General features: G+C 43.3%; 1 protein-coding gene and 1 pseudogene across 6 annotated transcripts in view; one reads left to right on the top strand and one right to left on the bottom strand.

Moving 5' to 3' along the window:
- TMCC3 (transmembrane and coiled-coil domain family 3) overlaps positions 1-17,787 on the top strand; it is a 308,739-nt gene that overhangs the window by 277,158 nt on the left and 13,794 nt on the right. For 5 of the 6 annotated variants that reach the window (XM_055095995.2, XM_034934246.3, XM_063593189.1 and 2 more), the window contains exon 2: positions 16,212-17,128. In XM_055095995.2, the coding sequence (XP_054951970.1) occupies positions 16,212-17,128 (917 nt within the window). Of the gene's footprint in view, positions 1-12,022; positions 12,140-16,211; positions 17,129-17,787 lie in introns of those variants that run through there. The other variant, XM_034934248.3, reaches the window with a different exon arrangement.
- On the bottom strand, positions 4,962-10,971 carry LOC129393536 (U6 snRNA-associated Sm-like protein LSm3; annotated as a pseudogene).

Raw genomic sequence — 17,787 nt, 5'->3', positions numbered from 1 at the left:
AGAAAGCCTCCTCTTATTGACAGCAGAGCATTTAATGACTGTAGAACCTGCTGGAGCTTTAGCCAAAGAGGGAGTTTATGTATAAGCTGGCCTTGAGGATCTTTGGTAGTGGGTAAAACAGAAGTAACCCACATTTTTTTATTATGCAAGGTATCTTGGGATTTAAGCTCGTTTCTTCTCCTACTTATGAATGCCAAAATTGAGAACTTACAAATGCCAAATTGAGAACATCTCCAGTAATTGCCTTGTGGCACCCAGGAGTCTAAAGGAGTCTGTTTTTGCTCTTCTGTTTCTCTATCATACATATTTTTCACATTTGCAGTATTTAATGGTAGCACAATGATTTGAGTAAACTAAGTAGATTTGAGGGGTTTTAGGGGTTATAGGAAACAGGTATATGTATGATAAATGGTTTGGCGTACACAGAAAGAGCTCAAGAAAAGGTAGGATATTCCTGGAGCCAGGTGCACCTGGGTTGGAATCACATGGCTCTGCCACTTATTAGCTTTGAGTCCTAGTAAGTCACTTTTCTGAGAAGATGGGGGTTTTAATTCTAATATCAGATTCTTGAAAGGAAAAATAAAATAAGGTACCGGAAACATTTAGGAAATTATTTGATACTGATAAGTCTTTAGTAACTGGTGGCTTTTCTTTTCTGATAAACTTGAATGATCCTGGCAAGATTCTGTCCTCTCTTGAGCCATTCTTCTTGAGGCCTGCTTGTGTCCTTTAAACAAGTCGTTGCCTTCTTGGACTTTGGAGGGTAAAAGAATTCCTTCATTTCTGTGTTCATGTTCTATCAAATTGTGATTTCCTAAGTGACAAGAAACTACATTTCAGAACCTTGCTGGTGCATTAGAGAAATTATTTTATTTTTATTATTTATTTATTTTTTTTTTTTGAGACAGAGTCTCTCTCTGTTGTCCAGGCTGGAGTGCAATGGCGCGATCTTGGCTCACTGCAACCTCCGCCTCCCAGGTTCAAGCGATTCTCCTGCCTCAGCCCCACTGAGTAGCTGGGATTATAGACATGCACCACCATTCCCGGCTAGTTTTTGTATTTTTAGTAGAGATGGAGTTTTGCCATATTGGACCAGGCTGGTCTCGAACTCCTGACCTCAGGTGATCCACCTGCCTCAGCCTCCCAGAGTGCTGGGATTACAGGCATGAGCTGCTGCACCTGGCCTGAGAAATTATTTAAGACTGCTTCCTTAAGCCATCACAAATAATGGATTGAGTCAGAACATATGGGTGTGTCCAAAGGAGGAGGCACCTGAGTTGTCTGCCACAATTACGATGGTCCCTACAGGGAAAAGGTCCCTTAGGGAGGAAAGGATCATACCTGCATATTCTGTACGTGGGAGATCTTAATTTTTTTTTCTTTTTCTTTCTTAGAGACAGAGTCTGGCTTTGTCGCCCAGGCTGGAGTGCAAGGGAGCAATCATAGTTCACTGCAGCCTCAAACTCCTGGGCTCAATCAGTCCTCCCACCTCAGCCTCCTGAGTAGCTGCGACTACAGGCACGCCAGCAGGCCTGGCTAATTTATATATATATATATATTTTTTAATAGAGACAGGGACTTACTGTGTTGCCCAGGCTGGTCTCAAACTCCTGGGCTCCAGTGATCCTCCTGCCTCTGCCTCCCAAAGTGCTGGAATTATAGGCATGAGCCACCATGCCTGGCAATATTTATCATTTGGTAATTGATTACCTATATTCTGCTTGGAGCAGTGAAGAGCCATGAAACATCAGTTTCCTATTTGACCTCTCACATGTGTCACAAGCCATGAACCATTCATGGTTCGGTCTGTTTTGAAAGCAACCCAGCACAACCTCAGTTGCAGGTTCTTCTTGATCTCATTGCAAACAGCTGAGCAAATGTAAACAACTAGGGCAGCCACTTGTCCCTAAACAACTGGCTGCCCTAGTTGGCTGCTAGTCAGCAACTGATTCACTTAATAAGCACTAAGGTCCTATTGAGGAAAGAGTGTGGAGCAGACACAGGTGGCCTAGTAGATGATAGATGATCCTTCTCTCCAAGGAGGCATCCAAATGTTGGAGGAACAAATGTGTTATTCAAATACCTGTCATACTTGGAAGAATAAGCACTGTATGAGGAGTCAGTGCAAATGGGGGGAAGCACAAAGGAAGCAGTCAATCCTAGCTGGGCGTGGGGGTGGGAGAACCTCTGTGGAAGAGACATTGTTTGACTTGGTCCTTGAAAGGTGAATTGGGAAGGAGACCATGCTAGGGTGAGGAACAGACATAGAAATAGCAAAGTGCATGCAGTGTTCAGGTGTGACTGGCTCGTCACACACATGGAATAAGATGAAGGTTAAAAACTAGACATTAGTACAAATCCTGGCTCTGTGTCTTCTTAGCTGTCACCATAACTTATTTGATGCCTCCCCCTTTCAAATCTGCAAGGCAGAGCTAATGACATGGAGATATGAGGATTAAAGGAGAGTGTATATAAAGGTCCAGCCTTACCCTAGGGGCTATACATAGATGTACTCAAAACGTCAGGATGGATGGACCTGCTGGAAAATGACTAGGATAGGACCCTGATCAACAGAGCCTTAAATTCTTTGTTAAGTATTTCACACTTTAGGGAACATTAAAGATCTTTGGGAAAGAACAGGGTATAATCTGATTTATCTTTTGAAAAGATGATTTTATTCAACCCAAGGGAATCTGTTTTTATGTTGATGGCCTCATTTGAAGGCCGAGCACAACTTCAAAGTAAGGCTGTTTTTCTGTGCCAGAAATACTGTACCAAAATATCGATTGAATGTACTTTTCATGGACATTTTTTTTTCTTTAAGTGGAATGCTATATTATTTTGATACAACTAAAGGCAGCTTTTTAGTTCTAATTGCCATTTGGTGATAATACTGCTGGCATATATTAGAAAAAATAAAACTGTGCAAAATTAGCTTCAGCATTGCAAAAGGGGAAGAAATGACTGTTGATCAGTTTTTCTTCTACTCTTGAATAGCTACTTATTTCTAAGCCTTGTCTGATAGCTAGTAGTATTCTGATCCATTTATAAGAAAATTCTATACTGCCAATCATCCAGTACATGTTTTTCCCTCCAGTATTTGTTATACTACCAAAAATAAATGAAACCCTCACCCTCAGAGAAAAATTTAATTATGAGGCTTGCATATGCTTTGGGAATGCACTTTGGGGCTCCAGTACCAAACGCTATTTCCTGGCTCAGTCTTACATAGCAACTTTTCAAAGGACATGAGCCAAGTTGTGACCATTATGTGGCTTTCTCTGGATGCCCTAGGAATGGGGATGGGGAAGTCGCAGTGCAGGTTCATGAGCTGGGTATGTTTGACCACATTCCCCCTATTAAACATAGGAATGCTGGTATAGTGTTCATCTCTGGGCAAGATGACATACCTAGCCTCTTAATAAGCAGGTTAAAGTATACCCACCTCTTTCCACTAAGATTATGATTATGATAAGACACATGGAAAATATAGTTAGAGTAGTGCTAATATCCAAAAGTCGAAAAAGAAGGGGAAAACATATAGGCTGATCACCAGATCTAACAGTTACTCTAAGTTTGATTCTGAATTTCCTAGCATCTGAGGCAAAAAGGGAAAAAATTATTGTTATCTGATAGATAACACTGCACACCCCTGTTATATTCACTTATTTATCTAGGAAGCTATACTTTAGGAGACAAGTTACTTTCCCTTTTGTGCAGGGTGCCTATAATGAACACAGCATGGCGTGATAGAGTTCGTTCAGGCTGGAGATGCCGAAAGACTCTGCAAGACAGGTGCTGGATTTGTAACTATCGTTTAGAAACTTACACTAAGTACAGGTCCCTTCTAAGAAGGCCCACCCTGTGTGTTTTAGGGGTAAGTGAGGTGGTGAATGAATGTGATGGGAAATGTAGAAGACTGGGCTGCCAGGGCAGGGCAGTAGGCAGACCCTCTGCTCCCAGGCTTGGCCTCTTTTCTCTGCTCTCTGACTAAGGGCCTCAGAGACTCATTTTTCCTGGGGGTGGTTCTCCCAGAGTAAACTCGATATTCCCACATCCCCTTCCTTGCTGGCTTCCCCTCTTCCTGGGGAGGTTTTACTGACAGACACTGCCAGAAACCTATGGGAATGAACAAGCATGGATGGGAAATTTTCCAGAACTGCCCCCAGAAGACCTTAAGTTTAGTGCCTAGCAGCTCTTGCTCACCCCTTCTCTCCTTCTGAGTTAGGAACTAAAAGCTTCAGTGGACATTTGTTCTGTGTTTAGTCCTAAAATTAGGCCTGGTTCTGCCAGACACGGTGGCTCATGCCTGTAATCCCAACACTTTGGGAGGTTAGGGCGAGAGGATAACTTGAGCCCAGGAGTTCAAGGTTGCAGTGAGCTAGTGATGGCATCACTGCACTCCTGCCTGGGTGACAGAGTGAGAGACCTCTCTCTCTCTCACTCTGTGTGTGTGTGTGTGTATATATATATATATATATATATTTAAATTTAAAAGGCATGGTTCTTAGTTCCCAGGCCTGGAGAGGTAAGGGGCAGATACTAAATAAATGTACACTTCCCTTTCCCAAACTTGCTCGTTTTCAAGGTACACAGGGTCCCCAGAGACTCCCTGCTCCTCTTAGAAGTTGCCTTTTTTGGGTGTTGCCTCACATCCCTCCAGTTTCCTCCCCAGGGACTGTGGCTGTCCTTGCCTTGCAATTGGTGCTCATGTAAGGTTGGTCTATTTTCATCACTGTAGCCTTCCCTTCTACTTTTCAAGGGACATTCTTGCTGAATCTGGCCTTTCTCCCCCTTTAATTCTTACATAGATTTAGTACGTAGAAATCTTTACCAGGTCAGACTAATTTTATAAAGAATTAGTTTGTATTTATTGGAAGTGTGATTTATAAGCTGTTTTGAAGAAAGATACATTTTTTAAGTGCATGTAACTCAAAGGAGATTACCACTGTTTCCTGGTAGAGGCTTAATGAGAAGATAATTATTTCTAATTACAGTATCAAGTGTTTGTGAGTGCTTGAGGATGCTTGAAGAATTTGTTTTTCAGAATCTTAAACACTGCCTAATCTCCTTTACACTATTAATTTGCAGTGTCTGGAGAAAGGACTGGGCCATGAAAGATATATGTATTCTAGCCCCTGTTCCAAATGATCCCTAATTCTAGAGTGACGAGATTTTACTTTACCTGCTCTCAGGAAATAGAATTCTTCTTCTTCTTCTTCTTCTTCTTCTTCTTCTTCTTCTTCTTCTTCTTCTTCTTCTTCTTCTTCTTCTCCTTCTCCTTCTCCTTCTCCTTCTCCTTCTCCTTCTCCTTCTCCTTCTCCTTCTCCTTCTCCTTCTCCTTCTCCTTCTCCTTCTCCTTCTCCTTCTCCTTCTCCTTCTCCTTTTTTTTTTTTTAGATGGAGCCTGTTGTCCAGGCTTGAATGCAGTGGCACAGTCTTGGCTCACTGCAACCTCTGCCTCCAGGGTCCAAGTGATTCTCCTGCCTCAGCCTCCTGAGTAGCTGGGATTACAGGCACCCGCCACCATGCCTGGCTCTTTTTGTTTTTTCTTTTCTTTTGAGACAGAGTCTTGCTCTGTCTCCCAGGCTGGAGTGCAGTGGTGCAATCTCTGCTCACTGTAACCTCCACCTCCCAGGTTCAAGCGATTCTCCTGCCACAGCCTTTCGATTAGCTGGGATTACAGGCACCTGCCACCATGCCTGACTAATTTTTCTATTTTTATTAGAGACGGGGTTTCGCCATGTTGGCCAGGCTAGTCTCTAACTCCTGAGCTCAGGTGATCTGCCCACCTCAGCCTCCCAGAGTGTTGGGATTACAGGCATGAGCCACCGCGCCTGGCTGAAGATAATTATTTCTAATTACAGTATCAGGTGTTTGTGAGTGCTTGAGGATGCTTGAAGAATTTGTTTTTGAGACTCTTAAACACTGCCTAATCTCCTTTACACTATTAATTTGCAGTGTCTAGAGAAAGGATTGGGCCATGAAAGATATGTGTATTCTAGCTCCTGTTCCAAATGATCCCTAATTCCAGAGTAATGAGATTTTACTTTACCTGCTTTCAGGAAATAGAATTTTTTTTTTTTTTTTTTGAGATGGAGCCTGTTGTCCAGGCTCAAATGCAGTGGCGCAATCTTGGCTTACTGCAGCCTCTGCCTCCGGGGTCCAAGTGATTCTCCTGCCTCAGCCTCCTGAGTAGCTGGGATTACAGGCACCTGCCACCACACCCGGCTGATTTTTTTTGCATTTTTAGTAGAGACAGGGTTTCATCATGTAGGCCAGGCTGGTCTCAAACTCCTGACCTCAAGTGATCCACCCACCTCAGCCTCCCAAAGTACTTAGATTACAAGTGTGAGCCACTGCACCCGGCCGGAAATAGGATTCTTGAGGCTACAGAATTTCTTTTGTCAGTGATGCCAAGAGAGGAAGAAGGGGGGATGCGAGGAATAAAACCTTCATGGCAAAACTATTGACTCAGTTCCCGTGCTGTACACGGTGCACTTATTTAAAGTTCAGAGTGTGCTATTGTCAGACCTGAACTATGAAAGGAAATGTTCCTTGTCTAAACAAGTTAGAACAAACACTGTACTAAGACACTCTCCTAATAAAATGTCCTTCTGGATATCATATGAAGGTCCTTAAGATTTTTCCTCTCCAGCACACAGTGGGGGAAAGTGCAGCTTTCTTCTAGCAAATGTAGGTATTGAATATTCTGTGTAGGTGTCCCATGAAGGTAGTAATATGTTTCTAGTAACAGATAACAAGGAGCCTTATCCAGCCTCTGGAGTTATTTTTCTAGTATAGGTTAGCTCTGTTAGCAAGGATGCTGGGATCCGGTGGTTCAGTTAGCTTCCCTGTTCACTGACTGGCTAGACATTTTGCAAGTGCATGTCAAGTGTGACCCCAGGATAGCAAGAGGGAGATGGGCTAGGGGTGTATCTCTCATATACATATATTTATTTATCTAGAGACAGGGTCTCCCTCTGTTGCCCAGGCTGCCAGGCTGGAGTGCAGTGGCGCGATTCATGCTCACTGCAACCTCCACCTCCCAGGCTCTTGACCCTCCTGCCTCAACCTCCCGAGTAGTCAGGATTACAAGTGCATGCCACCATGCCTGGCTAATTTTGGGTTTGTTTTTTTTTTGGTAGAGACAGGGTTTCACCATATTGCCCAGGCTGGTTTCGAACTCCTGGGCTAAAGCAATCTCCCCTCCCAAAGTGCTGAGATTACAGGTGTGAGCCACCGCATCCAGCCACTGTATCTTATATATTTCTTTTTTTTTTTTTCCTACGAGGAAACACCAATTTTAATTTAAAGAAAAAAAAAATCAGAACTTGTCTGTAAGGATAACAGAGCAAAACAAGTCCTGAAAAAGAGCTCTGCATCTTGGTGGTCATATTTATTGAAGAGCTTTAGAAAAGTTAAAATGCCATTTAGCTTAAGAAGTTGTGAATTATCTGCAGATCAATTCATTTCAGGAGTGGGAGAATCCCCAGAATTATTTCTTAATATCAGAATGTATGCAGGTTTCTCTTTTGAATGCCTTGTACATTTAGAAAGGCTACTGTACGAAGTCTCCTATTTTCCATACAGGACAAATTGTTTCAGCCAACTGTCAATGGAGGGGCAACCAGCACGACCATCTCCCAGGACATAGAGCATTGGAATATTCTGTTTCCTTGATTTATATATCTCTTCGTATGTTTCTTCATCAATTTCTATAGTAGTCGCGGTTTCTTCCTCATCTCCCAAGATCATATTTAAATGTTGATCATAAGCATGTGATCTGCCTTGAAGCTCTCGGTCATTTCTCATTTTCACATAAACTCACTCATCTAGGCTGAGCCCGATAACATCCAGGGGCTCCTCTCCAGTGTTGGTAGTTTGTTGCGGGTGCACATCGTCCCCCATGTTTCAGACCCTGCGCCGTCTCCCGCCTCTCCTGAGAACACAGGAGCAACTCCAGTCTCCGGAAGCGTGAGGACACAACCCCGCTTGTTTCTGATAGAAAAGCTCCTGTTCTTCTGGGAGAACACACAAAGGTACCCCACTGTGGGGCCATGCTGAGCCCCACATCGGTCTCCCAGCTGTATCAGCCAGCACAGAGAAGGGCACTCTCCCTTCCCTCCAGGCAGATCCAGGGCTTATCTGCTGTTTGCCTTTTCCCACATGGGCAGGTATGAACCCCTCACTTGCTAGGCCCTTAGGGACAGGGCTTCTTTCTCCAGAGGTCCTTTATCTTTTATTTTTATCTTCTGTTTTTAATCTCATTCTCTCTCTTCTCTTAGTGATTGTAAATGCGTAGGCGTTGTTCCCATACAAGCAGTAAGCTTTTTTATCTTCATAAAGTTATTTGGCCCAAATCACTGTTTATATTTTAGAATATGGAACAAAGTGGATCACTTAAAGCCAGGAGTTCAAGACCAGCCTGGCCAACATAGTAAAACCCCATCTCTTCTAAAAAAAAAAAAAAAAAAAAAAAAAATTAGCAGGGCGTGGTGGCACTCACCTGTAATCCCAGCTTCTCGGGAGGCTGAGACGGGAATCACTTGAACATTGGAATTTGCAGTGAGTGGAGATCGCGACACTGCACTCCAGCCTGGGCGACAGAAAGAGACTGTGTCAAAAAAAAAAAAAAAAAGAATAGATTTTATAGACTATATCAGACCTGATTGATGTGGCTCCAGGAAGCCACACCAGAGCTGTGGACACAAAGTTACAGCCACGTTTATTTCAAGTTCAGCCTGAGGGAGAATTTTCTGACAGAGTAGTCTAAACGAAGCCCAGATTATCCATGCAATGGATGACCATGTTAAGGGCATTGCAGAGGTTCTCGCAGGATCTGGGGCTGAGCTGGTACAGATCTTGCTAAGCCTTGCATATTTCATAAACCTGAGTTGAGCCCCACCTAAGCTATTTATTATTCATGGGCTTCAAGAAACATACCCTTTACAAGTCTCGGTTTTCTCATAAAAGGGTTGGTGTGAAGAATATATGAAGGCATTAAAAAATCTTTAGCACAGTGCCTGACTCACAATAAAAGTATTCAGTCATTTTTAGGCAGGTAGGCACTGGAGACAGACAACCAGAATTTCCAGCCTGGCCCTGCCGGTTACTGGCTGTGTGCCCCCAGGCAATTTACTTAACTTCTCTGTGACTAGTTTATAAAATAGTAATAATAGTAGAACCTACCTCAGAGAGTTTTTAACAATTAAGAAAGGTACTACACATGTCACTAACATGATATTTTACCTCGTGGGCATGTAATAGGATTATACTCCCCTGTCGCCTAGAAGTTAGGTAGGGTCAGTGTAATGAGTTCTCTGTCTTTTAGAGAACGTCCAGACGGTAGAGGCCCCACCGTAACCTGGGTCCCCTCACTGACTCACAGCCAACTTTTTAGCATTTGCATGGAATAAGCCTTTCTTTTATAGCCACTGAGATTTTGACATTAATACGATGGCAAAGCCTAGCACATTCTGGGTGGCATATCATAGGAGCAGCCTAGACCAGGGGTTTCCAATCTTTTGGTGTCCCTGAGCTACATTGGAATAAGAAGTACTGTCTTGAGCCACACATAAAATACACTAACACTAACGATAGCCAATGAGCTTAAAAAAAAAAAACAACCTCATACTGGCCAGGCGTGGTGGCTCATGCCTGTAATCCCAGCACTTTGGGAGGCCGATGTGGGCGGATCACCTGAGGTCAGGAGTTTGAGACCAGCCTGGCCAACATTGTGAAACTCCATCTCTACTAAAAATACAAAAATTAGCTGGGTGCGGTGGCATGTGCCTTAGTTCCAGCTACTCGGGAGGCTGAGGCAGGAGAATCACTTGAACCCAGGAGGCGGAGGTTGCAGTGAGCCGAGATTGTGCCACTGCACTCCAACCTGGGTGACAGAGTGAGACTATCTCAAAAAAAAAAAAAAAAATCTCATACCGATTTAAGAAAGTTTACGAATTTGTGTTGGGCTGCATTCAAAGCCATGCTGGGCCGTGGATTGGACAAGGTTGGCCTAGACTCTAGACCTGAAATAGAGTTCAACTAAAGTGATTAATAGTAAAAAATGTCAGTGATACTGACTTACATACCAAGGCCACGAAGACTTGTAAAAGCCTTCAGGTATTGAACATGCAGGTCCTTGTGGACCTATGCATAAATCTTCACTCACATGTACTTGGAAATACCTGTTGCCTTGGAAATGCCAGCCCATTTGAAGGATCTGACCCTTTTCTTGTAATGCCTGAGGCTCAAACAGCCTTTCTTTAAGCAAAGGTTCATTGTCTTCAGCCTTGAGACTAAGCAGGCCGTTGTCATCTGTCACATTGTTCTGATAGCTCTGCATCCCTACACATTGTGGCTACTCTGTGGCCTCCAGAAGCTCAGAGGACTCCTGCCTCAGTCCCTGTCGTTCCAGGGTCCACAGGAGCCCTACATTCTGGTTCTGTTTGCTGGGGGGTGGGTGGTGTGCCTCTGTGTTGGTACCCTTCCTTTTTGGTTCATCTCCCTCTGGAGCTTTAGCGGGTTAATACAGAGTGTGCTGGGAGACAGCCTTCCGTGAATCCTGCACAGTGTGTCCAAGCCGCACTGGTGGTGACTGAGTTGCTGTGCCCGTGTCCGGTGAGTAAGGTGAGCTAACTTGGTGTGTTGTGCTGGAGGCCTGGTTCATTGCAGAGGTGGTGCAGGGTTAGATTTTGACGTCTGTCCGGGACTCAGGCTTTTCCTCAGCCTTTGTTCCAGAGCATTGGGGTGACAGTGGAAATGTCTCCAGTGCCGGAAAGAAAACACAATGAGGAATGGCGTTTCAGTAGGCGGATCTGCCTTTCATCTGAAGTAATAACAGCCAAGTATTCTGGAAGAATTGAAAGAGGCTAGTAGTCATTCTTAAAAGCAAAGTCTTTTCTGCCGAAACAGTAGTACATTTTATTTTTAAAAAACTTGAAAATACAAAAGAATGACCCCCCATAACCCCACGGTGCAAAGGTCAGCATTGTTAACACTTTGGAGTTTGTTTCCCTTTCAGTTTTTACATACATTTTTAAATGAAATTGAATTTAGGTACATTTTAGAATGAAATTGGAATGATAACAGTAACAAACATTTGTTGAAATCATTCAGTGTGCCAGGAGGTCACACTTGAAGAGGTGAACACTTTACATGCATTTTCTCATTTATTCCTCACAACTCTTTGAAGAATCATTATGTCCATTTTCAGAAGTGAAACCGAGACACAGAGAGGCTAAGTCATTTTTCCAAGGTCCGACAGCTCTTAAGAGTGGTGCCAAGATGGAAACCAAAGCAGTCTGTTTCCAGAGCCCTTGGGCTTTTTATGATGCAGTACTGTCTCACAGTAATGATAGCTTGGATTACACTTGATGGAGTTGTGCAGTGTTAGTTCTGAATTGTCTGGTTCTGTCTCCTTGTTCTATAGATTCAGAAATGGAAGCCCGTAGAGGTGACTCAGTTTACCCAAGAACACATACATAGTAAATGTCAGCGCCCAAACAGAAACACAGTGTCCTGATCCACACAGTGTACACTGAGTCTAGATAACCAGAAACCTTTGTCCTCCCTGCGTCCTAACCCTGAAACCAAGCTGCAACGTATAGTGTATTGTATAGGGTTAGTGCCAAGTCTGGATTAAACGAAGGGTAGAGGACTGACAGCTTTCTTCTAGCACGCACATGTAATTTCAGTTTGTGTTCAGGGAATTTACAGGCATCTAACAATGATGGGTGTAGCTGTCTCTCAATTATCCCATGCAGTGCTAGCTAGGGTTATAAAAGGGCAAAAGGAGCAGCCTAGTAATAGTTCCAACTTTATACCCTCATCAAACATTTTTAACTGAGATTTGCTGACAAGCAGTAAGATCGATTGATTTGGGGCTTTAAATGCTGTTGCTTTCGCCAACCTGGACTCTTGAGAACATGCCAAGCATTGTTAAATCATAAAGTAAGCCAAAAGTCATTTGGCCATCTGTGCATAAACATTCCTGTGCATACAAGGCTGTCCTGTAACGAGAGGTCTGTGAGAGCATGAGGCTTTGCCTTGAGACTCAGAGTTGGATGACCAGCCCTGGTGCAGTTGAGAATTAAAGGAGTAAGAACAGGTGTTTATTTACTGCTCGGTTTGGTAAGGTAAAGTATGAAAACCTTTCTACCTCTAGATGTTGTTGTGGACTTCTCAATAGAGAATGCCAGCCAGATTTTAAATAACTTCATCTCGTCTTATCTGTGAGCTCCAGGAGGGCAAAACCAAGTTCTTATGAAACTCACAAACAGTGCTGAGTGAAAAATGACAAGAAGAATACATGTATACAACAGGCAAAACTAATGTATGTGGTTTGAAGTGAGGATCATGGTTGCCCCTGGAGGTGGAGGTGATGTCGTTGTGATTGAAGGAGGGCACAAGGGAGGCTTGTGTTCTATTTCTTTAACTGGCTGCTGGTCACACAATGTGTTCAGCTTGTAAAAATTCATCGAGTACTTATTTCACTTTGTACTTATTACATGTGCTCTTTTCTGAGTATAAATTGTGCTTCAATTAAAGTTTAAAAGTCCTTATTTGTATTTGTGTATCTTGTTGCACATTGATACTCGGAAAAAAATCTCTGTTTAGTTGAATCAGTCTCAAATGGTGCCGGATTTATTATCCAGGTATTGGGAAACCATCTTCACCTGGAATTGTCAGGGCTATGCGAGCAGAACTTCTGAGGTGATTTTTTGGCTCAATGGAAAGGTGTCTTAAATGATTCCAGGGCAGACTCCTTGGAATAAAGAATGATGGCACTTTGGTTCAGTAGACAAACATTTATTGACAGCCTCCTAGGGAAGTACGAGAACTTCAAGTTGGGTACAGCTATGACATCATGCCTCCCCAAAGGAGCTTGCAGTCCGCAGGGGGTTAAAGTGCATGGGTAGTGATCAAAGGAGGAGTCAGGAAGTGCCACAAGACAAGCACAGAGCAACAGGCGTGTCACAGAATGGAGAGGGAGCGTTCCACTGGGACTGGGAAAAGCTTCATGGCAGAAGGGGCATTTGAAATGGGTTTTGTTTGTTTGTTTGTTTGAGACGGTGTCTCGCTCTGTCACTCAGGCTGGAGTGCAATGGCTCACTGCAACCTCCACCTCCTGGGTTCAAGCAGTTCTCCTGCCTCAGCCTCCCGGGTAGCTGGGACTACAGGCACATGCCACCATGCCTGGCTAATTTTTTTGTATTTTTAGTAGAGACAGGGTTTCACCGTATTAGCCAGGATGGTCTCGATCTCCTGACCTTATGATCCACCCGTCTCAGCCTCCCAAAGTGCTGAGATTACAGGCGTGAGCCACTGCGCCTGGCCCTTGAAATGGGTTTTAAAGAATATGTAGAATTTTGATAAGCATAAGTAAATGGGTGGCAGGCATTGTGAATATCATGCATATGAGAAAATCCATAGAAAATTCATATACATTCTGGGAATTTAAGTTGTAAGGTATTCTTAAGGTGTCCTTCAGGTGAGGTGACGCCTGAAAGGTGGGCTAGGGCCTTATAGCCCTATAAGGTCCTTCCTAATGCCTGCTAAATGAAATGATATGCCAGGTTATATTATTTCATTTAGTAGCCATTAGGAAGCCAAAGGAAGTTTCTAAGACATAGAGTAGCATGATCAGATATAATATCTCCAGCAAAATCAAATTTTTAGCCTCAGTGATTGTACAGTTACCATTAATTACCCATCTGCCCAAAATAAACATTTTCTAAGTTTCATGCATTCTCTGTTGCTATAATTTGAACCTGTTCCTGTTTGGGTCCACTAATGAGCCACAGATACTAGATTCCTTGAGCTTCCTGTGGTCGACCCTCTAGGACTTAAAGATTGTTGTATACCTTCTTTATTCCCTATCCCCATCCTTCCCTCTTGACCAGGTGAAGTCACAACTTCTTTATCCTTTTTTCATATATCCTGTTTTCTAGTCTTGTAGTGATTGGGCATTTATTTCCCTCCAGCTTTTCCTATATGGTGCTCCTCTGCCAGATAAAGCAACCAGTGTCTCTCATTCATGACAAAATTGTGCATTGGAAGAGAGGGGCTAAGAGCTAATGCTAATGAATGTTTGTAAGTTGTGGAGGAGGCCTGACCCGCCCATCTAGGATGGTGTCCCACTGTGCTGCTGTGCTCCCTCCTCTGGAATAAAGCACTGGGCAGGATTTATTATGTGGTGAAGTGTTAATACCCGTTGTTGGATATGGTCCATATTCAAGTCTGGATCACCTAGAGCATTAGTCTTTTCTCACATTGCTATAAAGAAATACCTGAATCCTGATAATTTATAAGAAAAGAAGTGTAATTGGCTCACGGTTCTGCAGGCTGTGTACAGGAAGCATGGCTTCCTCTGGTTCTGGGGAGGCTGCAGGGAGCTTTTACTCATGGTGGAAGGCAGAGCGGGAGCAGGCACTTCCCATGGCGAAAGCAGGAGGATGCCTGCAAGAGAGGGGAGGTGCTACACACTTTTAAACAACCAAATCTCAGGAGGACTCACTACCATGAGAACAGCAGCAGAGGGATGATGCTAAACCATTCATGAGAAATCCGCCCCCATGATTCAATCACCTCCCACCAGGCCTCACCTCCAACATTGGGGATTACAATTGAACATGAGATTTGGATAGGGACACAGATCCAAACCATATCACTTAGTGGGAGATTCATTAATTTTTTACTAATTTTTTTGCTGTCAGCCCACTAATTCCTTAAAAAAAAGGTAACATGCTGAATATTGTCTTGCTTCTCATTTGATTTCTATTAAGACTGTATATCAAGTCATTAATCTAATCAAAGGGATATTGACAAATGAGATGCTTCAGTTTGGATCTTAAGACTTGTTTGTAGATTGTGTTTGAACTCTACAAAGAGCTGTTTTTCATCCTCCAGGAACATCAACAATGGAGTGACCTGACATGGAAAGAGGGTTACAGTTAGGAGGACTTGGATTCAAATCCTGGCCTTAACCCTTGGTTTCTACGTGTTTATGAATCTAGCATGTTCTTTGGCTGGCATGGTAGTGAAGTGAGACAACCCATGAGAGGCATCCATAGACCCTGGGATATGGTCTACTTCTGCCTTTTCGGTTTAGAGCACAAACTTGCCACCCCCTTCACCAGGAAACTCAATGCTACCTTGCAGTTCTTTTCCCTAAATGGCCCTTGAGTGAGAAAACTATTTTATGTGGTCTTAGTTTTCTCATTATTTTATTTATTTATTTTTTGAGACAGAGTCTCACTCTGTTGCCCAGTCTAGATAGAGTACAGTGGTGTGATCTCGGCTCACTGCAACCTCCACCTTCCGGGTTCAAGTGATTCTCCTGCCTCAGTCTCCCAAGTAGCTGGGATTACAGGTGCCCACCACCATGCCCAACTAATTTTGTATTTTTAGTAGAGATGGGGTTTCACCATGTTAGCCAGGCTGGTCTCAAGCTCCCGACCTCAGGTGATCCACCTGCCTGGGCCTCCCAAAGTGCTGGGATTATAGGTGTGAGCCACCTCGCCCAGCAGCGCCCACCCCACCCCACCCCCGCCTTTTTTTTTTTTAATATCACTGTGGTGTGGTTTGAGGTTGTTTCCATATCTAAATACTGTTGTATTACCCAATTATTAAAGTTAATCTTGTACCATATTATTCTATCACATCTATTTAATGATTCCATTAAGAAAATAATGTTCTTGTTTGATGGATGTACCTGCTCGTATCTTTTTCCCTATTTTTCCCCATCTTTCTTTTTTTTTAAAAAAAAAAAAAAAAAAAAGATTCTCCTTCTATTAAGTGAGTGAGTTCTGAGTTGGATGCGTTCCCCATAGTGGTGAAGTTCCCAGTGAATGTGGTATGGCAGGCATTCCAGTTACCTGGGCACTTTGGGAGACCGGGACTGACTGGTGACCTCATTCTATTTTGCGTTTTCTACCCTGGGAGCCAGGTTACAGTCTCATCACACACAAAAAAGTGGATACCCTGGGAGATCCGAAGCTCACAGCTACTTAGTGTAGATGGATGCAGGAAGGAGCCAGGCTGCCCCTATGTTCAACTGGAGGGGACAGCAGGGGGATTTTATCCCGTGACACTTGTAGTTCGAAAAACTGGGACTTAATGTATGTATCTTGTATGTGCACAGATTCTGTCACAGTAATTATCTCTTTGACTTCAAATTTTAATGTGCTTCTTTCCTGTCTCTTTCAGGTAGAACGTCATGACATGAATACCTTAAGCCTGCCCCTGAACATACGCCGAGGGGGGTCAGACACCAACCTCAACTTTGATGTCCCGGATGGCATCCTGGACTTCCACAAGGTCAAACTCACTGCAGACAGCCTGAAGCAAAAAATTCTAAAGGTAACAGAGCAGATAAAAATTGAGCAAACATCGCGCGATGGGAATGTTGCGGAGTATCTGAAACTAGTGAACAACGCGGACAAGCAGCAGGCGGGACGTATCAAGCAAGTCTTTGAGAAGAAGAATCAGAAATCAGCTCACTCCATCGCCCAGCTGCAGAAGAAGTTAGAGCAGTATCATCGAAAGCTCAGAGAGATCGAGCAGAATGGAGCCTCCAGGAGCTCAAAGGACATTTCCAAAGACCACCTGAAGGATATACATCGCTCTTTGAAAGATGCCCACGTGAAATCTCGAACTGCCCCCCATTGCATGGAGAGCAGCAAATCGGGCATGCCAGGGGTCTCACTTACTCCACCTGTGTTTGTTTTCAATAAGTCCAGAGAGTTTGCCAACCTGATCCGGAATAAGTTTGGCAGCGCCGACAACATTGCTCACTTGAAAAATTCCTTAGAGGAGTTTAGGCCAGAGGCGAGTGCCAGGGCCTACGGGGGCAGCGCTACCATCGTGAACAAACCCAAGTATGGCAGTGATGATGAATGTTCGAGTGGCACGTCAGGCTCGGCCGACAGTAACGGAAACCAGTCGTTTGGGGCTGGTGGAGCCAGCACACTGGACAGCCAGGGGAAGCTCGCCGTGATCCTGGAGGAACTGAGGGAGATCAAGGATACCCAAGCTCAGCTGGCTGAGGACATCGAGGCACTGAAGGTGCAGTTTAAGAGAGAATATGGTTTTATTTCTCAGACCCTGCAAGAGGAAAGATACAGGTATTTCAAAGTATTCCATTGGCGTGTTTTTTATTTTTTATTTTTTTATTTTATTTTATTTTTTCATTTTGAAAACTTTTTTATTACCACGGATACTTAGTGGGTACATGATAGGTGTGGCATTCTTTTAAAAGGATGAGTTACTGCAGAGAGATTGCTTGAAATGAGAATGCCTTGTTACATTTTCAATAAATATGGATATGGATTAAAGGGCGTTTAGCAATCAATACATCCCTAATGTATTGATGCATCCCTCATCCAAAAATCTGAAATCCAGAATGTTCCCAAATCTGAAACTTTTGGAGTGTCAGCACAATGCCACAACTGGAAAATTCCACAAATAAATACTTAACACAAACTTGAGGCACAAAATTATTTAAAATATGGTACACCTTTACCTTCAAGCTATGTGTATATGGTGCATAGGAAACAAATGAATTTTGTCTTTAGACTTGGGTCCCATTTTTGAGGTATCTCCGTATATATATGCAAATATTCCAAAATCTGAAAAAAATCAAAATCTGAAACACTTTTGGTCCCAAGCATTTCAGATAAGGGATACCCAATAATTTCCATCCTTCATGACTCTAAGTTTATAATTTGTGGCTTTTAGCTGACAATTAGAGAAGGATTTATGTGTGGGTCCTTAAATTATCGGA

Source organism: Pan paniscus, chromosome 10 (assembly GCF_029289425.2).
Source record: "Pan paniscus chromosome 10, NHGRI_mPanPan1-v2.0_pri, whole genome shotgun sequence".
Lineage (NCBI taxonomy): Eukaryota > Metazoa > Chordata > Mammalia > Primates > Hominidae > Pan > Pan paniscus.
The sequence above is the reverse complement of the archived record's forward strand: the minus strand, read 5'-3'. Positions and strand labels throughout refer to the sequence as shown.